This window comes from Bos indicus, chromosome 16, assembly GCF_029378745.1.
Source record: "Bos indicus isolate NIAB-ARS_2022 breed Sahiwal x Tharparkar chromosome 16, NIAB-ARS_B.indTharparkar_mat_pri_1.0, whole genome shotgun sequence".
Taxonomy (NCBI): Eukaryota; Metazoa; Chordata; class Mammalia; order Artiodactyla; family Bovidae; genus Bos; species Bos indicus.
Genome location: NC_091775.1, coordinates 5,480,379 through 5,503,600, shown reverse-complemented (window position 1 = coordinate 5,503,600; position 23,222 = coordinate 5,480,379). Strand labels below are relative to the sequence as shown.

Here is a 23,222-nt window from a genome sequence, read left to right as displayed (position 1 = left end):
TTTAGGTTTTTCTTGTTTTTATTTATTATGAAAATAAATGCAGAAGCAGCTTAAAACCTACACAATATGGATACATATTATAGAAAAATATGCAATCAAATTGGTAAAAAGAAAATGTGATTTAAATATAAAAATAGGCTAAATGAAAAAAAAATTAAGGCAGGATTAAAAAAAAATAAGGCCAATATTGCAGTTTAAAAAAAAAGAAATAAAATAATCATATAGGCAAATGCCAAATATCAGCAGTTTTTATGACTGGGACTTTTTCCTATTTTTTAGATTTTTTATTATGTATAAATAAATATTATCTTATCTGTATAAATACCATTCAAATAAAATGAATGCTCGTTATCTTTTAAGTTCTTGCAGAAAGGATATTCTATTTAACACAAGATGCCTTATTCCAGTTATCACATTGCAGTATTTATTTCATTTAACTTGTGCTTCTGTGTTTAGTTTCAGGAAAGAAGTCAAAATCTTTTGTGTATTTTTGTCAAGCAGGCCTCAAACTTACCGTTCTCTGTGTTTTGATATCATGTATAAGGCGACAGCACCCAAGCAGAAAAGAGCTATTACCCCAGCAGAAAAACCTAAAATACAAAACAGAGTATTAAACGATAGAAAAATGTAACCTACATTGTTTTGAAGTGATTGTGGGGCCTGTTCCTAGTGGTGGGGAAAATGTTATGTGACTTTTTTGCTTATTCTTCTTCAGCCATACAGATACTAAATTCCAAAATAGTTGTATGTGGGCTTACGTTTTGGATTTAATCCAGTTCATATTTATTCTAAAGCACCAAGCATTTGATCACAAGGTTCCAGTCAAGTTTAGGTTCAGCTTTTCTGTTCTTTTCAGTTTTATTAGTAATATTCTTGTCACTGGAGTGAAATTAGAAGCTCAGGACACCAGGATTCCGTGACTTTTCATACAATATTTAACTCTCAGTTGTGAAATATATTTTGCCACTGCAGAATAAATGAATCTGTTTTGATAGCAACCAAATTATGCAAAAGACCAATAGTTAAACGAAAGTTTTGTGTGTGGCACTCACTAGCTCAGTCATGCCGTACTTTTTATGACCCCATGGACTATAGCCTGTGAGGCACCTCTGTCATAGAATTCTCCAAGCAAGAATACTGAAGTAGGTTGTCATTTCCTTCAGGGTATCTTCCCAACTGAGAGATTGACCTCACATCTTTTGCATCTTCTGCACTGACAAGTGAATTCTTTACCTCTGCACCATATGGGAAGCCCAAACTTTTAGTAAACCTAAACTTTTGAACTAAAAACTGGGAGTAGCTGATCAAGTCATTCATTTCATCCCATCCAAAAGTGACAGTTTGTGATGTGAAGTGCACATTAAAAGAGCCTTAGAACACTTTAAAAAAAAAAAAAAAAAGTACAATTTCTCATGAGTTCAAATGAAAAACTTAACAGGCAGGATACAGGGCTTCCCTGGTGGCTCAGATGGTAAAGAATCTGCCTGCAATGCGAGAAACCTGGGTTGGATCCCTGGGTTGGGAAGATCCCCTGGAGAAGGGAATGGCAACTCACTCTAGTATTCTTGCCTGGAGAATTCCATGGACAGAGGAGCCTGGTGTACCACGGTCCATAGGATCACAAAGAGTTTGACACGACTGAGTGACTAAGCACAGCACATATCAGTTCTGTTCAGTTGCTCGTCTGACTTTTTGCGACCCCATGAACTGCAGCACTCCAGGCTTCCCTGTCCATCACCAACTCCCGGAGCTTACTCAAAGTCATATCCATTGAGTTGGTGATGCCATCCAACCATCTCATCATCAGTCGTCCCCTTCTCCTCCTGCCATCAGTCATTCCCAGCATCAAAGTCTTTTCAAATGAGTCAGTTCTTCACATCAGGTGGCCAAAGTATTGGAGTTTCAGCTTCAGTGTCAGTCCTTTCAATGAATATTCAAGACTGATTTCCTTTAGCATGGACTGGTTGGGTCCCCTTGCTGTCCAAGGGACTCAAGAGTCTTCTCCAACACCACAGTTCAAAAGCATCAGTTTTTTGGCCCTCAGCTTTCCTTATAGTCCAACTCTCACATTCATACATGACTACTGGAAAAACCAAAGCTTTGGCTAGACGTACCTTTGTTGGCAAAGTAATGCCTCTGTTTTTCAATATGCTGTCTAGGTTGGTCATAATTTTTCTTCCAAAGAGCAAGCATGTTTTAATTTCATGGCTGCAGTCACCATCTGCAGTGACTTCTGAGCCCCCAAAAATAAAGTCTGTCACTGTTTCCATTGTTTCCCCATCTGTTTGCCATGAACTGATGGGATCAGATGCCATGATCTTAGTTTTCTGAATGTTGAGTTTTAAGCAGCTTTTCACTCTCCTCTTTCACTTTCATCAAGAGGCTCTTTAGTTCTTCACTTTCTGCCATAAGGGTGGTGTCATCTGCATATCTGAGTTTATTGATATTTCTCCAGTGCCTCAAAATTTACATATATTTGTATAAATTACCTTAGAAGTTTTATTGAAGAATTTAAGAAAACTTACCAGCAATAAGAGGAGCAAGTGAACCTAAGGAAAATACAAAATCATGAAAACATTAGTTTAGTTGCATGGCTCCACATAGCTCCAAATACCATGGATGTCCCAGAAATTAACACTCAGATCCCTCTTCTTTAAGTCTACTTAAAAAGATGTATCAGAACACTGAATTATACCCAATCTTTCTTCATTCTTTATGTAACAACTTCATTGGCCTTTAAATTTTTTTCCACTTTAAGGTGAGGTAGTTCACTCATGAAAAAAAAAAATAATAAGCTCAACTTTATAATCAGGGATTTCTCAGGTCAGAATGGAAACAACGATTACAACAGTTTAGTTAGCATATTTTTGGAGGTCCCTGTCATATCAGTAAGCACTTATAAATCAAGATTCAGCAATAGCAGAAGTCTCGGGAGCAACTTCTTTCAAAATACAGTCTGTCTTTTGTATCTGTGGATTCAACCAACCACTAATTAAAAAATATTTGAAAAAGTAAAATATTCCAGGAAGTTCCAAAAAGCAAAGCTCACGCTGTTAGCCCAGCATCTATTTACATAGCATTTACATTGCATTGGGTATTATAAATAATATAGAAATGACTTCAAGTATATGGGAGGATGTGCACAGATTATATGCAAATACTATGCCATTTTACATAAGGGACTTGAGAATCTGCAGATTTTTGTATCTGAGGGGGTCCTAGAACCAATTCCCCTGAAGATACCAAAGGACCACTGTATAAGGCTGTGAGCTTTGCACCTTTTAAATCAGTGCTCATCTCTCTTTATATTCTTTCTTTACTTTCCCAATCTTCAGAAAGTCTCACTTTTACTACAATAGACCACTGACTTCAAATTCTTCTGTTACTATACCACTGATCACAAACCTACGTCACTTTGAAACCCAGGAGTCCCTGAAATTGGATAACCCTCTGTCTCTTCTTTCCAGTGAAACAAGTAGAAGCTGCAGAGAAGCTCTTTGCACTTACTGGGTGATTTGCAAACAGCCAAGGGAGGGTTCCATCGGTGATCTTCCTGACACTGGCTCTGGGGACTGCCTTCTAGGGTATACCCGTCTTCACACATTAAAGTGACAACAGCTCCATATTGATACATTCTTCCAGGCTCCAGCCCATTCTGGATTCCATTTATATGTTCTGGGAAGCTACAGTTCACCTCTGAAATTAAAGGAATCTAATTGAATCTGTGTCATATTTTGACCTTTAACTAAGAATGTAGATACTGCCCTTAATGGAAAGATTTATGAAACCAATTTATTCTATTCTCAGTTAGTAAAACTTCACTGAAATAACACAAAATTATATCCTAGGCATAGACTTTTAGTGTCAGCCATCTACCTCAATAACACCCTGGTTATCAAATAACTTTCTTTCTTGTGCTTTAGTCTCTAAACCAATAATGAATAATTTTTGTGGCTTCTTAGAGAAATGATGCAGGATGAATGAGTAATGTTAAGACTTCTGAATTATTTCCTCAACTTCTACTCTTGTTCTCTAACTCTTCTTAGATGTGAATGCTTCCTCTTTTCTTCTTTAGTCTTTGCAGTGTAGTGGCCAATAGTGTGAGATTTTGGATTTGAACTAACTCTAGGGCTTTCAAGTTGTTTGACTCTGTATAAGTTATAAATCTCTCCATTCTTCGAGGACCTCATCGATAATACAGGAATAATGACACCAATCTCATACGGTTCTCATGAGGATTAAATGACAGAAGGCATGCAAAGTGCTGTGTGCCCTAAGTGCTCAACTAATATTTAGTAGTAACTCACCACTCATATTTCATATGCACTATTTATGGTAGTAAAAATGACATTCTGAAAAACTTTTATAAGTATACCCATAATTCTACCACCACTTACAGGGAAATATGCTCAAAAAAGTATTTTTAGGAGTATTTTGTCAAATGTACACTTATCATAACTAACCACAGTGCACATTCGATCTGTATTAGTTGTTTAATCTACATAAAGACTTCATCTTTCCATATTTAAGTGACTACATATATGATAGCTCATATAGACTAAGGCCTTCAGTCATTTTCTTTATTTTGCAATATTTAGATTACTTCATCTATTAATCCAATTAAATATATTTAATTGGATTAAATACATTAATTAAATGATCCAATCAATGCATCTATTTGGCTATTTTAAGTTGAAAGTACTTAGGAGAAGGCAATGGCACCCCACTCCAGTACTCTTGCCTGGAAAATCCCATGGACGGAGGAGCCTGGTAGGCTGCAGTCCATGGGGTCACTAAGAGTCAGACACAACTGAGCGACTTCACTTTCACTTTTCACTTTCATGCATTGGAGAAGGAAATGGCAACCCACTCCAGTGTTCTTGCCTGGAGAATCCCAGGGACGGCGGAGCCTGGTAAGCTGCCATCTATGGGGTCTCACAGAGTCGGGCACAACTGAAGTGACTTAGAAGCAAGTTGAAAGTACTTAACTGAAAATATCTACTTGGGACAAATTTTATTTAAAAAATAAGAAAACAAATAGAGAACACACCTTTACAATATGGAGCAGGTTGGTTCCAGGTTCCTTCATGTGTGCAAAGAAGGAGTGCCTCTCCCACAAGCAGATAGCCTTGGTTGCAGCTGTACAGGATTGACATTCCAGGAGAAAATCGAGTTATGTCTCCACCAGTATGATTTCCATGGGAGATTGTAAGTGGACGTTGACAGCCAAAGAAAGCTTAGACATCAATATGAAAGGATTTTTAATTTAGTACAGAGGAACACATAGCCAATACTCTCTGTAGTTGATAACAATACATAAAGAAGGCAGGCAACAAGCCAACTGATCAGTATCCAAAAATACTCATTCCACCCAAACCAAGCAGTATAGGACAGATATTTGCATTCCCTACCTACACCATATATGATCTGAAAGCAAATGTCAAAAGTAAGATAATGAAACATCAGTGGTTGCAGCCTACAATTGTAATCTATCAAAGAATAGTAATCTTTTCTCTTTATATGATAGAAAGGCTATAGTCAAGTGTCACGCCTTCAAATATCTACAGGCACCAGGAAGTGATGCCAAGTTATAGAGCACCTATCTTTCTAAAAATGGCAGCCACTGCCTAATTCAAGCTACTGGTACCTTGCAGGAAAGCAAAGGGGATCCTCACTGTATCACAGATTCACAGTTTATCTTGGGCAGTAGGGATGGGTCTCACTTAAAATAAGACTGCTGTGCTAGACAAAAATAAACAGTTCTGAATTCAGTTCTTGGTTGCCAGTTGGCATTCTCTGTTGCAGATAGCCACTGACAGGGATAAAACCACCAATGACAACTAAAATTACAAGACAATTAAGTGGGTTTTAAGGCTAGTTCCATTCTCCAGAATACTCAAATATATCTTTCTGGCTGATAGCACAGCCTTAAATATGAAATTATCAAGCAATGTTACTGCCAAACATTTGCTGAAAAAGGTATGTGCATTTTTGCTATTCTAAACTAATAAAAATAATAAATTTGGAAGATCCTATCAATTTAGAAGTTAACTGTTATCCTTTCATGTACCTTTTGTCAACATGCTTGGAAAGAAAAAGGAAAACAAAAAATGAGCTGAGAAAATAAGACAAGCAAGTGTTTTGTAAAATAATATGATTACCTAAGCTTTTAACTTGCCTTTCTATAGGTGAAATGACAAGTGCACATTCAAAACCCCTTTTTAAAAATTCTATGTAACACCCCATATTTTGTTCCTTAAAATATCTTACCCTTTTTGATGCAAGTTGGTACACCTGGCACCCATTTGTTGTTGGTATGGCATCTAATCAAGTGACTGCCATTCATGATGAAGCCGGGATTGCAAGCAATATGTAATATGTCATTGTGGGAATATGAAGAATAGGTTTTATTTAGCTTGTGTCCATGCATGACTTCTGGGTTAGGGCAGTGAGTCACAGGAGGAGATTTTAAGCACTGCGGGGCACGTCCACTCCAAGATACAAGTCCTTTAGAATCACTTATGCACCGTATACTTTTCTCTCCCAGGAGATCAAATCCTTGATCACATTCATAAGAGACTTCGCTTCCATATGGAAAGCCTCCTGGCAGCACATCTCTGTACCTCCCATTGTTAATCACCGGTGGGTCCTGACAGTGGATAACTGCAGAAGAGAACAGGAAATTCTGCTTCAGCTGGTACACCATAGTAGACAGTCTTCATTCAGATACAAATGCCACTATGCAACTGTGTGTACTGCTGCTGCTGCGTTGCTTCAGTCATGTCTGACTCTGTGCAACCCCATAGACAGCAGCCCACCAGACTCCCCTGTCCCTGGGATTCTCCAGGCAAGAACACTGGAGCGGGTTGCCATTTCCTTCTCCAATGCATGAAAGGAAAAGTGAAAGTGAGGTCTCTCAGTCGTGTCCGACCCTCAGCGACCCCATGGACTGCAGCCGACCAGGCTCCTCTGTCCATGGGATTTTCCAGGCAAGAGTACTGGAGTGGGGTGCCATCACCTTGTGTGTACTGCACATAGCTATAAAGTTGTTTCTTGGAGGAGGAAATGTCAATCCACTTAGTTCTTGCCTGGAAAACTCCATAGACAGAGGAGCCTGGCAGACTACAGTCCATGAGGTTGCAAAGAGTTGGACATGGCTGAGTAACTGAGCACACATAAAGTTATTTAAATTTTAGATGCTGAATCATAATTTCTTTAAAAAACTTCATTGAATTTTTTGACTCTATGAATAATACATACTCATTCCAAAATAATTCAGAAAATAGAGTATAAATATAGACAAAGGAATAAATACAGCTATGTTCCCATGAAATAAATAGTTTATATTGTTATTTTTTTAATTTTTAGCAATTAGCAGGCTTACTGCAAATACAGTCATTCCTCAGTACCCACAAGGGACTGATTCCAGGGTCCCCCATCAGTACCAAATTCCAAGGAGGCTTAAGCTTCTTATATAAAATGGCATAGTGTTTGCATTTAACTTATGCACAGACTCCTATATATTTTAAATCACCTCTAGATGACTTATAATACTGAATACAACATAAATGCTATCTAAATATTTACAAATACAATGTAAATGCTAAGTAAATAGTACGCAGTGCATAGCAAATTCAAGTTTAGCTTTTGGAAACTTTCAGGATTTAAAAATATATATAATATAAATAATATAAATATAAATAATGTAAATGTAAATAATATATAATATATATATATTATTTACAGTTGGTTGACACAAAGTTATGAAGCCTGCAAATACAGAGGGTCAACGGTATTCATTTCCTACTTGACAGTTTTGTTTCCCACTGCCAGTACTATCTAAATACCAAAACATGTTTTATATAAACTAAGCTAGAACACATACACTGCTGAGGCATAGAATAGCTCTGCAGTGACCTATCCTCTTTACCTCTCTACAACCCCATGGACTTTTTTTTTTTTTTTAACTTACTTTCACAAACTGGAATCCTTTGGAACCAAACCCTATTTTCATCATCTTGACATTTTTGAAAAGCATATTTCATCATCCGGTACCTAGAGAGAGATTATAATACATTTTCTCTTCTTAAAAATCACATCTCTGAAACCTAGCCTCCTCAAACCAGTAATATAGAGGCACTTCTAAATAAGAAATTTGGCACAAAAGAGTCAAAAGTCTTGGCCCTTCAAGTAAGAAAACTGCTTTAGACTTAGGGTGCTCCCAGCAAAGGCATTTTCATGTCAATAAAGGACTGAAAAGTTAGAGATGCTAGTTAGACCTTTATAACCTCGCATCCTCTGTTAAAGTGACAATGAAGAACCTTAAAAGGGAGTCACCAGGACAAATTGAGGCTAGAATTAATGCATAAAGCAAGATGGAGACCCTTTATGAGAATGAGTCTTACTAACCCTTCTTGGCAAGATGTATTAGCTGGTACCACGAGTGAATCAACTGGAGGTTCTCGAACATCTTCTTCCAAAGGTTGGCATTGTGCTTCTAGAGGAGCAAAGTTGAAATTACTTATATATGCTTGATATAAAAGAGAAAGACAACTCAGGAACTGAAAATACCTTCACACCGAGGGACAGACGGACTCCAATTTCCTGAAGGCATACAATGAATGGATCTGTTTCCCACAAGCAAGTAACCAAGGTCACAGGTGTAGTCTACAGTCATCCCAGAGACAAAGAGGACCCTATTTCCACCTGTATGCCGACCATGGTGGAGCCCAGAGGGTGGCTGACAGCCTGGAGAGAAAACTTCCCACATAAATACCAACAAAAACTCAAGAACACTAAATACACAACATTTGACAATAGACAATCTGAAACTTTTAAGCAAAACAGCAAGCCCTTATTCATTACTGAGTGCTTTCTGCTCTTTTGAAGGAAACTGCCACCTTAAAAACAGATCTTCTGAATTATCTACCTTGACTTTATCCCATATCCAAGGGAGCATTTGGATAAAGAACATATACAACACGAATAGACTGTTTTAATACAGAATGGGATGGTAATCTATGCCCCTTTGCTTTTTCCCACAACTCTAGCTTTGAGTGGGAGGTAACAAACAAGAATAAACAAATAAATACCTCCATTTTTTCTCCACTTGATTTTTACCTTTTTCACAAACTGGTATTTCAGGATCCCAGGTGTTATTGGCTTTGCAACGAACCTGACTGCTGCCCTTCAAAATAAATCCATCATCACACTTGAATATCACACTGTCATTGTAGAAATATGGAGCTTCCTTTCCAGATATCTTGTATCCATTTGCAACATGGACATGCGAGCATTGAACAGCAGGGAGGGAGAGTTTACAGAGAGGAGCAGGGCCACTCCAGATGCCTGTCTCTTGATCATTGCTTATACAACGAATTGTGCTCTCCCCAATGAGGTTGTACTTCACTCCTCTTTCTGGCCCAGGGTTACATGTGTAAGTGACTGTAGTTCCATACAGGACATCTTCTGAAGAACTGCCTGTGTGTACTCCATTGTAGATAACAGGAGGTGGTGGGCAGGTGATATCTGGAGGGAGGAAAACTTACTCTACAATTCTGTTTCAGTATTAAACACCAAAGAAAAGAAATGAAGCTGATTATAAATCTTTTATCAGGTTTCCTAGAGAATATGGGTGAGATATGATTATGTTTTGTGTCAAAACTCATCATGTATGTAAAATTCAATTTAAAAGATTTCATTGAAAAAATCTTTGCAATGTGTTAAAAGATGTATATAAATATCATATTGTGACTAAAGTCTGATAGCAAATTATTAAGAAAAGAATTCTTTTTATAACAACCAATACGTCAATAGGCAGACAGAATGAAAATCACAATCACAGAAAACTAACCAAACTGATCACAGGGACCACAACCTGTCTAACTCAACAAAACTATGAGCCACCAGGATAGATGGGTCATGGTGGCGACTTATGACATAATGTGGTCCACTTGAGAAGGAAATGGCAAACCACTTCAGTATTCTTTCTTTGAGAACCCCATGAACTGTATGAAAAGGCAAAAAGATATGACACTGAATGATGACCTCCTCAAGTTGGTAGGTGCCCAATATGCTACTGGAGAAGAGTGGAAAAATAACTCCAGAAAGAATGAAGAGACAGAGCCAAAGTGAAAACAATCCCCAGCTGGGGATGTGACTGATGATGGAAGTAAAGTCTGATGCTGTAAAGAACAATATTGCATAGGAACCTGGAATGTTAGGTCCACAAATCAAGGTAAATTGGAAATGGTCAAACGAGATGACAAGAGTGAACATCAACTGTTTAGGAATCAGTGAACTAAAATGGACTGGAATGGGATAATTTAGTTCAGATGACCAATATATCTATTACTGTGGACAAGAATCCCTTAGAATAAATGGAGTTGCCCTCAAAGTCTACAAAATAGTCTGAAATGCAGTACTTGGGTGCAATCTCAAAAATGACAGAATGATCTCTGTTCATTTCCAAGGCAAACAATTCAATATCACAGTAATCCAAGTCTGTACACCAACCACTAATGCTGAAGAAGCTGAAGCTGAAAGGTTCTAGGATGACCTACAAGACACTCTAGAACTAACACCCAAAAAAGATATTCTTTTCATCACAGGGGACTGGAATGCAAAAGTAGGAAGTCAAGAGATACCTGGAACAACGGGCAAGTTTGCCCTGGAGTACAAAATGAAGCAAGGCAAAAGCTAACAGAGTTTTGCCAAGAGAATGAACTGGTCATAGCAAATATCCTTTTCCAACAACACAAGAGATGACTCTACACATGGACGTCACCAGATGGTTAATACCAAAATCATATTGATTATATTCTTTTCAGGAGAAGATGGAGAAGCTCTATACAATTAGCAAAAACATGACTGGGAGCTGACTGTGGCTCAGATCATGAACTCCTTATTGCAAAATTCAGACTTAAATTGAAGAAAGTAGAGAAAACCACTAGACCTTCAGGTAAGACCTAAATCAAATCTCTTCTGATTATACAGTGGAGGTGACAAATAGATTCAAGGGATTAGATCTGATAGACAAAATGCCTGAAAAACTATAGATAGAAGTTCATGACATTGTACAGGAGGTAGTGATTAAGACCATCTGAAAGAAAAAAAAAAAATGCAAAGAGTCAAAATGGTTTCCTGAGGAGGCCTTACAAATAGCTCAGAAAAGAAGAGAAGTGAAAGGCAAAGGAGATAAGGAAAGATAAACCCATCTGAATACAGAGTTCCAAAGAATAGCAAGAAGAGATAAGAAAGCCTTTTTCAAGTGATCAATGCAAAGAAATAGAGGAAAACAATAGAATGGGAAGAAACTAGAGATCTCTTCAAGAACATTTAAGATACCAAGGGAACATTTCATACAAAGATGGGCACAATAAAGGACAGAAATGGTATAGACCTAACAGAAGCAGAAGATATTAAGAAGAGGTGGCAAGAATACACAGAAGAGTTATACAAAAAAGATCTTCAAGACTCAGATAATGATGATCCTGTGATCACTCACCTATAGTCAGACATCCTAGAGTGCGAATTCAAGTGGGCATTAGGAAACATCACTGCAAACAAAGCTAGTGGAGATGATGGAATTCCAGCTGAGCTATTTCAAATCCTAAAAGATGGTGCTATGAAAGTGTGGCACTCAATATTCCAGAAAATTTGGAAAACTCATCAGTGACCACAAGAATGGAAAAAGTCACTTTTCATTCCAATCCCAAAGAAAGGCAATGCCAAAGTAGCTTCACACTACCACACAAATGTTCACCCACTAGTAAAGTAATGCTCAAAATTTTCCAAGCTAAGCTTCAACAGTACTGAACCAAGAACTTCCAGATGTTCAAGCTGGATTTAGCAAAGGCAGAGGAACCAGAGATCAAATTGCCAACATCCATTGGATTGTAGAAAAACAAGAGTTCCAGAAGAACATCTACTTCTGCTTTATTGACTATGCCAAAGCCTTTGACTGTGGATCACAACATCACAACAAATTGTGGAAGATTCTTAAAGAGATGGGAACCCCAGACAACCTTACCTGTCTCCTGAGAAATTTGTATGCAGGTCAAGAAGTGACAGTTAGAACCAGATATGGAACTACAGACTGGTTCCAAATTGGGAAAGGAGTACATAAAGGCTGTATATTGTCACCCTGCTTGTTTAACTTATATGCAGAGTACATCATACAAAATGCTGGGCTGGATGAAGCACAAGCTGGAATAAAGATTGCCAGGAGAAATATTAATAACCTAAAATAAGCAGATGACATCACCCTAAGGCAGAAAGTGAAGAGGAAGTAAAGGGCCTCTTGAAGAAAGTGAAAGAAGAGAGTGAAAATGCTGGCCTAAAACTCAACATTCAAAAAATGAAAATCATGGCATCCAGTCCCATCACTTCATGGCAAACAAATGGAGAAACAATGCAGTGAGAGACTTTATTTTCTTGGGCTCCAAAATCACTGAAGATGGTGACAACAGCCATGAAATTAAAATATGCTTGTTCCTTGGAAGAAAACCTAGACAGCATATTAAAAAGCAGAAACATTACTTTGCCAAAAAAGGTCCTTCTAGTCAAAGCTAGAGGGCTATGAGGGCTTCCCTTATAGCTCAGTTGGTAAAGTATCTGTCTGCAATGCAGAAGACCCGGGTTCAATACCTGGGTCAGGAAGATACCCTGGAGAATGAAATGGCAACCCACTCCAGTATTCTTGCCTGGAGAATCCCATGGACAGAGGAGCCTGGCAGGCTGCAGTCCATGCGATCACAAGAGTCGGACATGACAGAGCAACTAAAGAGAGAGAGAGAGTCAAAGCTATAGTTTTTCCAGTAGTCATGTGTGGATGTGAGAGTTGGAGCATAAAGAAAGCTGAGCAACCAAGAATTGATGCTTTTGAACTGTGGTGTTGGAGAAGACTCTTTCAAGTCCTTTGGACTGCAAGGAGATCACATCAGTCAATCCTAAAGGAAATCAGTCTTGAATATTCATTGGAAGGACTTCTGAAGCTGAAACTCCAATACTTTGGGCACCTGATGCAAAAGACCCTGATGCTGGAAGGACTGAAGTCAGGAGAAGAAGGGGACACCAGAGGATGAGATGGCTGGTTGGCATCACCTACGTGTTGGACATGTGTTGAGCAAGCTCTGGGAGTTGGAGATGGACAGGGCAGCTTGGCATGCTGTAGTCCATGGAGTTGCAAAGAGTCGGATATGACTTAGTACTGAACTGATATGAATAGGTCAATAAACAGCACAGAGGAATAGAATTAAGGTTTTTTGAGATGGTTTATCTTTGTGTTGTGATGGTATGGTAGGTTAGCCAAGAATTTTTATTGTTTACTGAACATCTACTTTTTGATAGACAATGTTCTCATCCTTAATGTAGGGATAGTAGCATTTAATTATAACAACTTTGAGGTCTGAAATCTTATGGCAACATTACAGATAAGAGGCCTGAGTTCAGAGGAATTACATAAATTGCCCCAAGTCAATAAGTAGAAATAGAATCTGAGTTCAGATCCCATCTCAGTCCTCTTTCTTACCACTAAGCTAGTATACCCAGACTTAAGGATGATGGTTCATATACTTACTGACTTCATTACTCTTATTCTCCCAAATCACATAAGAGAATCAGTAGTTAAATGAGTTCACATTAAGTGATTGCTATGCTTCGAGTAAAAGAGGAGGCAACAGAAAGCAAAACTGTGCAACTATAACTATTGACAGAGAGAAAAGAATGGAATCTAATATTCATAATCCCATAACATGTCTAAAACAGAAATCTCATAGGAAGCTAAAGTGAAAGTGAAAGTGAAGTTGCTCAGTCGTGTCCGACTCTTTGAGACCTCATAGACAGTAGCCTACCAAGCTCCTCTGTCCATGGGATTTTCCAGGCAATAGTACTAGAGTGGATTGCCATTTCCTTCTCCAGGGGATCTTCCCAACCCAGGGATCAAACCCGGGTCTCCTGCATTGTAGACAGACGCTTTACCATCTGAGCCGCCACAGGAAGCTAGATCCTCTGTTATTCATATTCACTGATCTCACATTATTCTAGATCCCCTGTTATTTTTCTACTTACCTTTACAAAGACGAATTTCCATAAACCAAGGAATTGTGCCTTGACACTGCTGATAGACACTTTCACCCAGTCGGTACCTAGGGACAAAGAGTCAAGACATTTTGTTATCTGTGGACCATTAGCCTAAGCAAAAGCTATTGGCTCAATAGCACATATTACTTTCAGGACAGGCAACTATAGGAACAAAAATGTAGCCACCAGGAGCACAACCCATCCACTGAACAGCATAGTCTCCATTAATGGAAAAACAGAGTGATCAACATGTCCACAAACCCATGAAGAAGGTCTTTGAGATAAACTCTTAACACAGGGCTTGCAGTGTACCTACTGTAGTCTGAGATAGTCCTCACTTACCCTTCATCACAAGAAGAGTTAACATCTGGTCTAATAAATTGGTTCTTGGGTTTTTTAAAGACTTGCTTTCCGACAGGTTCACATTCTGCCACTAAGAAAAAAAAAAAGGAGAATGAGAAATCAACTGAAGGCCATTTCAAAACCAAAAAAAAAAAAAAATCAAAATTCAGAGCCTGGCACCTTTGCATGTGGGAGCAGTGGGCATCCACACTCCATCAGGGGTACAATGTATGGATTCTTCTCCCACCAGCTCATAGCCAAGGTCACAGCTGTATTTTATGGATGTCCCAGGGACAAAGCGAACCCTGTGTCTGTCTTCCTTCTGCCCATTGAGGATTTTAGGAGGGGCTTGACAATCTAAAAGAAAGGCAGATAATTTTTCTTATGTAAACAACAGAAAAAACTGAGCCAAAGATTTTGATATCAATGCTACAATGCCATTCTGGTGGCAGTTGTACAGTACAGCCGTAATCTTGCAGCCCAGTTTTGGGTAATTTTAGGTCAGTGGTTATCTTTTTCTTTTTCTTTTTTTTTCTGCATTTAGGCTGCTGTAGATTGTTTTCCATTCCAACTGAGTGCTCCAACTCGTTTGCTGTCTCTTCCTGTTTTAAGGAACCCTCTTGTATGCTTCTAATGGGAGATTCTGATCTATCTATAGGGTGGGATTTTGCTGAAGTCTCTTTTAAGAAATCACTGTTAAGACAAGCAAACATTTTCTCCAGTTTTTTTTTTTTTTTTTTCACTTTAAAGAAAGGGACAATTTAGTGATCCCTAATGTTTTTCCTCCAAGGATACTTCCACAAAATGAATGGTAGTGTTTTAAAAGGCTTCTGTATAACTGATATTCACTATATTTGATGAGGGTGGGCTTCCCTGAAAGCTCAGCTGGTAAAGAATCCACCTGCAATGCAGGAGAACCCGGTTCGATCTCTGGGTTGGGAAGATTCCCTGGAGAAGGGATGGGCTACCCATTTCAGTATTCTTGGGCTTCCCTGGTGGTTCAGATGGTAAAGAATCTGCCTGCAAGGTGGGAAGATTCCAACCCAAGGATGGGGAAACAATGGAAACAGTGGCAGACTTTATTTTCTTGGACTCCAAAATTGCTGCGCATGGTGACTGCAGCCATGTAATTAATAGACACTTGCTCCTTGAAAGAAAACGTATGACCAACCTAAACAGCATATTAAAAAGCAGAGACATTACTTTGCCGACAAAGGTCTGTATAGTCAAAGCTATGGTTTTTCCAGTAGTCACATATGGATGTAAGAGTCAGACCATAAATAAAGCTGAGCACCAAAGAATTGATGCTTTTGGACTGTGGTGTTAGAGAAGATTCTTGAGAATCCATTGGACTGCAAGGAGATCCAACCAGTCAATCCTAAAGGAAATCAGCCCTGAATGTTCATTGGAAGGACTGATGCTGAAGCTCCAATACTTTGGCCACCTGATGTGAACAGCTAACTCATTGGAAAAGACCCTGATGCTGAGAAAGATTGAAGACAGGAGAAGGGGATGACAGAGGATGAGATGGATGGATGTCATCACTGACTCAATGGACCTGAGTTTGAGCAAGCTCTGGGAGTTGGTGATGGACAGGGAGGCCTGATGTGATGCAGTCCATGGGGGTCACAAAGAGTCGGACATGACTGAGTGACTGAACTAAACTGATACTTGGTATAATTGAGGGGACTGGAAGCTGGAAAAGGTCCTGCTGAAGTCCATAACACCTTCTCTAATGTTTCTAAAGAAGAAATCAGTAGCATTTATTCTGAACATTGGAATACCCACCCTTTTCACAGACTGGTACTGACGGTTCCCATGTGCCTTGGGCATTACATCGGACTGCCCTGCTACCCTTCATGGTAAAGCCAAACATGCAAGCAAATACCACAGTGTCATTATAGGAATATTGATCTCTCTGCCCAGATGATATTTGGCCTCTTGGGATCTGAGGAGGTGGACACAAAAGCTCAGAAACAGAAAGTTCACAGCGTGGGGCAGGTCCGCTCCAGGTCCCAGTCTTCTGACTATCGGTGGTACAACGGATAGTTCTCTCCCCAACGAGGATGAAGTTCACTCCTTTCTCTGGGCCTGGGTCACAAGTGTAACTGACTGTGCTTCCATATCGAAAGATCACTGAAGAGGTGCCTGTATGTCTTCCATTGAGTATAGGAGGAGGTGATGGGCAAAGAATTTCTAGAAAATTAGAGAGATAGTTGACAAGATTACAGCTGTACTATCAACAAAGAATGTCTCCGGTGTTTCTAGATGCCACTCTCATATCCTCGGTTCAGGGACAATAGTGTTTGAATCTGTGATGAATCTGTCAAAGCAGCTATAGCAAAATAATTCAGAAAGTATGATCTAAAATTTTGTTCCTGAATATATCTACTTTACTGATCCTTTTATTTCTTTTACCAAGTATATAATCTCCATTATGTGCATGGCCTGGATGGCAATTGTACATAGCTTTCAGAGAAAGAAATGCTCAGGAACCCTGTTTTACCTGAGTAAGCAAAGGATAAAGAGATAATACAAGGATGCTTCAGTGAAGAATATATCCCTTAAAATCTAAAGATTTCTTCACAGCCTGTGCAAGTCAGTGAAACTTTGAGCCATGCTCTGCAGGGCCACCCAAGATGAATGGTCATGGTGGAGAGTTCTGAAAAAATGTGATCCACTGGAGAAGGAAATGGCAAACTACTTCAGTACTCCTACCTTGAGAACCCCGTGAACAGTATGAAAAGACAAAGATCTCTAGAGGAGATCTTTGTTCTATAAGATCTGTGTAGTAACAACTAGACAAAAAAACTTTCAGTTAAGCTGAGGAGGCAGTGTCTTGCTGAACCTCTGGCCAAGGAGCAAGTTACAAACTACAGTTGCCTAACTTACCTTCACATGCTGGCATCCTGGTCCAAAAAGTACGCTGTCCAAAAATTACACACTGACTAGAAAGTGGTCCTTGTAACCGATACCTGGAGACAAAGGGAGGTCATTCAGAATGATTAGGCAGAATGAAAGCCTCTATTAAAAATCCAAGATAAATTCACTTAATTTGTGGGCACTAACTTCTTTTTATCAGCATTATCTCACAACCTCAAGCTGTCCATCGACCCTCATAGTTTCACAGTTCACACCATGCACACATAAGTCAAATGAATGAAACCCCATTGGGCCTCTAGACACTCACCCTTCATTACAGGAAAAGTTCACAGTTGCACCAACCCCAAAACTAGTGGGCCTCTTTATCTGCCCATTGAGAAATGGTCCTGGAGCTTCACACTCTGCCTCTAAGAAAGCAATCCAAAGATGAGCAAAATATGGCAAGTAACATAATAGCCCAAATTCTTAACCCAGATGATTGTCAATTTAGAGTACCTTTACATGTGGGAGCAACAGCACTCCAGTCTCCCGAAGACAAACAGTGAATGGTGTTTTCTCCAAGAAGTAAATAACCAGGTTCACAACTGTAGGTCACAGTCAATCCTGGAGCAAAGGAGCCAACACTCTCCCCTGTGTGATGCCCATTGGCAATTGTGGGAAGTGAAGGACACTCCAGGGGGATATCTTTACAGACACATTAGGAAAAAGGTCATCAGATAACAGTTCCTTCACAGTCTATATTTTGATTTAGTACATACATCCAAATAAATGATACATGATGTATGGCAAACAGTCATTATTAATAGTCAACTCAGTCTTTTAAAGATTAAACAGGTGTGGTTTAATTATATCCATTTTATACTACAAATAGTACATTATATTTTAGTTATACTTTATGAATTATATTTACCATGTGAAAACCTTCAATTACCAAAAAATAAAGTCCATTTTTCACTCATACTCCCATTCTACCCTTAAGCCTATTCTATGCTCCAAAAGTAGCATGCTGTTATTTATAAGATTATCCTGCCAGATATCAGTAATATAGTTTGTTTTTATCCTATATGTGATATATACACACACATTTTTCCTTTGTGTGATGCTCAATACATATTGTTCAATGCCTTGCTTTATTTGTTTAATAATCTATGTCTTTCCATGTCAATACATAGAGGCCTATCTAAGTCTTTATAAAGACTTAATTGTTTTTCAGGCTTCCCTGATGGCTCAGATGGTAAAGAATCTGCCTGCAATGCAGGAGACTTGGGTTCCATCCCTAGGTCAGGAATACCCCATGGAGAAGGGAATGGCAACTCATTCTAGTATTCTTGCCTGGAGAATTCCATGGACAAAAGAGCCTGGCAGACTCCAATCTGTGAGTCTCAAAGAGTCAGACATGATTGAGTGACTATCAAACACACACACAATTGTTTTCCATGGTCACCTCATTTGTGACTATCTTCAGAATGCCCCCAAGATTTTATAGATAGAATCGTATTTTGATTATTTTGATAGTACAATTTTTGTCAAATATTGCCAGATCCCATAATTACATAACTGAAATTCAGATTTAGAGTTCAAGCAACGTAAGTCAAACAAAATACAAAGAAAAGGAACTTACAGTAGTTCCTGTTCTCAAAGTTGTTGTTCAGTCACTAAGTCATGTCCAACTCTTTGCAACCCAATGGACTGCAGCATACCAGACTTCCCTGTCCTTCACTATCTCCTGGAGTTCGCAAAAACTCATGTCCATTTTCAAAGTAACTTGATTTGAAATGTTATGGCTTAGGAGATGAGTTTGGAATATAGTGTGGATCACTCAGAAAGTATTTATAGAGGTCAAAGGGAATGGCAAACCATTTCTGCCGTACTACATTAACAGCTCTTATAGATAAATTTTAAATCCATTTAGTATGTTTTTGCTTTAGGAGCCCACATTTCTTTTCATTTGACAATACCTTAGATAGACAGTTTAAACTATCCACTTTCCACAGTCCAGACTAACTCTGGCCTCTATCATTGTGAGATATTCCATTCAAATATTAGGTGTGTTCAGTTAGATTTTCCCATTATATTTTAAAATTATTTGCTCTATTGATGAATGAACATTTATATCCCTCTACAACTAAGGTAAAAAAAAATAGGAAACTGTCATTTTCACCCTTTCCCTTGCTTCCTCCCTCCACCCTTACCATTTACACATTCACACTGTTCTTCCTTCAGAATGATCCCAAACTTAACCTGCACAGAAATGGAAGGGACCAAGCTTCTGGTTCAATTTTACTTTCATTCTACTCACCACTCTCACAGGTTGGTAATGGTGTCGGACCCCACCTTCTATTTGCTCGGCACCAAACAGTTTTGTTTCCTTTCATGGTGAAATTGGCATTACAGGAAAATGTCACAGCATCACCGTGTCTGAATGGTGGTCTAGATGTTTTACTTCGGTATCCCCCTGGTACTATGGGTTCAGAGCAAACAGAATTTCTATCGTAATATTCACAGATAGGAGGAGCTTTATCCCAGATTCCATTCACATTGTCTTTACTTATACAAAAAAGACGTCTTTCTCCAATGAGGCGGAAGGCACTCTGACATGTATAGGTCACCACAGCATTATGAGCTACAGGACCAGAATAATAACTACTGCGTCCATTTTTGATAGAAGGAGGGGGGTCACAAAAAATCCCTGCAAAGTAGGAAAGAAAATATGTGGTCACACTGATCATGAAAATAAGATTCAAATTTAGATAAAAGATCCAAATATAGGTCATGTCACTGTTTCAGAAATAGATTAGAAATTCATATAATTTCTCTCTTATTCATACTCACTCTGACAGCTCAGTAAGAGCTGTCCCTAAGCTGCTAAATTCTTACCTTTCTCTTGATCTTCAGCAAAAAAAGCAATTAGGACCAAACAATAACAATGAAACAGAATTTATTGAATAGTTCTGTGTCTAATCAACTTTAATAATGAAACAAAAGGTAAATAGTACATGAAAATAATGTTAATGACGTACTAATTACATGTGTACAATTTGGGCTCAATAGGCCTGGTTTCAAATCCCCACAGTCATTCAATAGCTGCGTGACCTTAGGCAAGTCTCACCCTTTTTAAGCCTCAGTTTCCTAATCTAGTAAGAAGGTAGCTGAAAATGACAAGTACAATACCTGGAACATGCTAATTATGCAACACCTATTTCAAGCACAACTGGGGCTATTAAGTATAGAGACCACATTCTGTCCTGTTACAAAAGATACTGCATCCTCACTGCAAGTCAATTGTCTTCTTTTAATGCTTGTCTCCTTTGAAGAAGCCACAGGAAATGGTTTCAAATAATATCTTTTATTTACTTGTCCTATTGGGCATGAAGAATATTAATTGTTTATAGCTGTGTTAGTATATGTACACTTTTCCTGAGTGAGTCTCAGAATAAAGAAAAAACTGCCAACCTCTGAAACTTCTGGTTGATTTCCATTTAGCTCCAAGATTTGCTCATCAGATGAGGAAGTGGCATTACCATGTCAGTGCATCAGTGCTATTCATTTTCAGCTGGAGTAACTTTTGAGAGCCTTTATCCTTATACACATAGAATACTCAACACCATTTGTAGTCAATTGAATAAAGTTAGTTTTGGCCTGCATTCTAAAACATACAGAAGAGTGGCATGTATATGTTCAAAGCATACATGTTGATAGATTTTATAATTGATAAATGCATAAGAACAGACCAAAAATCAAGAGGCACAATCCATACTTGATTACTTTTGCTTTCTACTCACGTTCACAGACAGGAAATTTATTACTCCAGAAAACTCTCATTCCTTCTGAGACACACTGACTAGAAGACTGGCCATTTAACCGGTACCTTAAACAATAAGGGGCAGCAAATTATCACCAGAACAAACCAATTCTCCGTTACATGGAAACTAAACACTTCTTTCAAGAGTGTGGGATTAATGGGGTCTATCTTCATAAGAATTTTCCCTAAGGAAAAAGTCCAAGATTGAGAATTAGCTAAGTTATATGAAGACTTCAGACCAGCTAAAAACACAGAGCAAACAGTCCTGATGGTCTGCTCTTTCCTTGAGTTCTTGCTTTAATCTTCAGCATCCAAATGTTAAGATTTTCTTGACCATTAGAAGGAAACAACCTTAGTCCCTAGTCAGGAAAACATCAAAGACTTTGTTTCTTAAGCTCACTTCAAAGAGCCCCTCTTACTGAACCCTCAACGTCCATTCAGTCTCCATAAAAGAAATCTTAACTTCTGAGCCTAATCTTTGCTTTTGCAAATGATGAGAGGACAGTTCCCAACTTTGGCTGACCATGCACACATTTGGAGAAAATAAATGGGATTCTTTTAACAACAGAATTCTTAATCATAAAAGGTAAAGAAAAGGAGAGAGAAAATCAGAGGCAAAGAAATGTAACTGTCTTTAAAGATCACACTTAGCAATGACTAGCTATGGGTCACTTTGCACTCACCCTTTATCACAAACAAATGAAACCTCTGCCCCAAGCTGGAGATTAGGAGGAGCTACCACACGACCATTGAGAAGTTGGTTTGGAATGTCATCACATGATTTCACTAGGAAAAAAGAAACAAGGCTGGCACATGAAGAGTCAGGAAACAACTGAGTTTCCTTGAGATGAAATAGACCTTTATGCACCTTCACATTTGGGTACTAGATGGCTCCAGGTTCCCAAGGATGTACATTGTATAGGATTAGTTCCAATGAGAGTGTAGCCAGGCTCACAGCTGTAGGACACTTCCTGTCCAACTGCAAAGAATTCCTCATCCAATTGGTTATAATTACCATGGTGGGTATGTGGAGGTGGTAGACACCCTGAGAAGAAAACAGGACCGGAGGCCTGTTATTTCTAAAATAAGAACTTTCTTCTCTACAACCTAAGCCAATTTAGGGTTGGCAGGAGTTGGATAAAGGTGGTCATGTCAGCCCTCCTAAGTTTAAGGCAAACACTCTTTTGGGTGAGACAGAATGACGCTACTATATGTTACATATTTTAGACATGATGAACTTTGCATCTATCTCCTCTCTATCTTGATCTGTGCCAGGAAATATGACCCCTCCTCATCATTTTCCTGTTTTATTTAAATGGATATCCTCTCACTAATACTGTAGCCAAGGGAACCAAACTATTATAATGCCTTTTTTTTTTTTTTTTTTAACCACCAAAATATCCCCTTTCTTCCTGGTCCCCACACCAATGATGAAGTGTTTAAGTCTTGGGGAAGGAACTCCAAATGGTGCCAGGTTTTTAGGAAGTCGGGCATTTCTCAATAAAAGTAGGAGAAAGAGGGGAAATGGGGGAAGTGACTCAGTCTTAATTCTAACCTTATTCCATAAAGGCTACATTTTTCAATAGAAGAATGTATAAAGCGTATAGTAATTTAAATCTAATTCTGATCAATTTTCCCTACTGGCCTGGCTAATGGGATTAAGAGTTAATTTTATCCTCATTTAAATAAAATCTAACTACATACAATTTTAATCATATAAAAATCTTTGATCATTGGCTCTGGTACTATCTGCTTTTTTTTTTTTTTTTTTAGTGTCTTCTGATTTCCCCTAAATTAATGTATATCTAGCTCTGTCCCAGAATATAGTAAATTTCTCATCTCTTCAACATTTAGATACTACTTTCAAAGTTTACTTTAAAATTTTTTTTCCCACTTACCACATCACCCTATTTAACCCCCCAAATAATATGTAATTATTTTATATTGTTAGGTTGATCATGTTTCCATTATAAAATTATAAATATCTTTTAATTTGTGTCTATCTATTGATTGTGAAAACTGATAAACATATTTTACTATTGTGATTATGCAACTATTATTCACATAATACCACTGTATCATGATTGGTCAACAGAAAATAACAGAATTCTAT

The 23,222-nt window shown here is 38.4% G+C and overlaps 1 protein-coding gene across 4 annotated transcripts in view; it reads right to left on the bottom strand.

Annotated features, from left to right (window-relative positions):
• Positions 1-23,222, bottom strand: part of CR2 (complement C3d receptor 2) — a 49,263-nt gene that overhangs the window by 7,730 nt on the left and 18,311 nt on the right. Inside the window, exons 6-25 of one of the 4 annotated variants that reach the window (XM_070767879.1) lie at positions 21,978-22,154; positions 21,793-21,895; positions 21,090-21,175; positions 19,607-19,996; positions 17,803-17,991; positions 17,615-17,714; positions 17,317-17,399; positions 16,213-16,620; positions 14,605-14,781; positions 14,425-14,515; positions 14,071-14,147; positions 9,121-9,528; positions 8,572-8,748; positions 8,410-8,497; positions 7,973-8,055; positions 6,271-6,663; positions 5,051-5,236; positions 3,508-3,696; positions 2,526-2,549; positions 515-590 (exon numbers count right to left, since the gene is read on the bottom strand). In XM_070767879.1, coding sequence (XP_070623980.1) covers positions 515-590; positions 2,526-2,549; positions 3,508-3,696; positions 5,051-5,236; positions 6,271-6,663; positions 7,973-8,055; positions 8,410-8,497; positions 8,572-8,748; positions 9,121-9,528; positions 14,071-14,147; positions 14,425-14,515; positions 14,605-14,781; positions 16,213-16,620; positions 17,317-17,399; positions 17,615-17,714; positions 17,803-17,991; positions 19,607-19,996; positions 21,090-21,175; positions 21,793-21,895; positions 21,978-22,154 — 3,505 coding nt within the window. The other 3 variants (XM_070767878.1, XM_070767880.1, XM_070767881.1) reach the window with 3 other exon arrangements.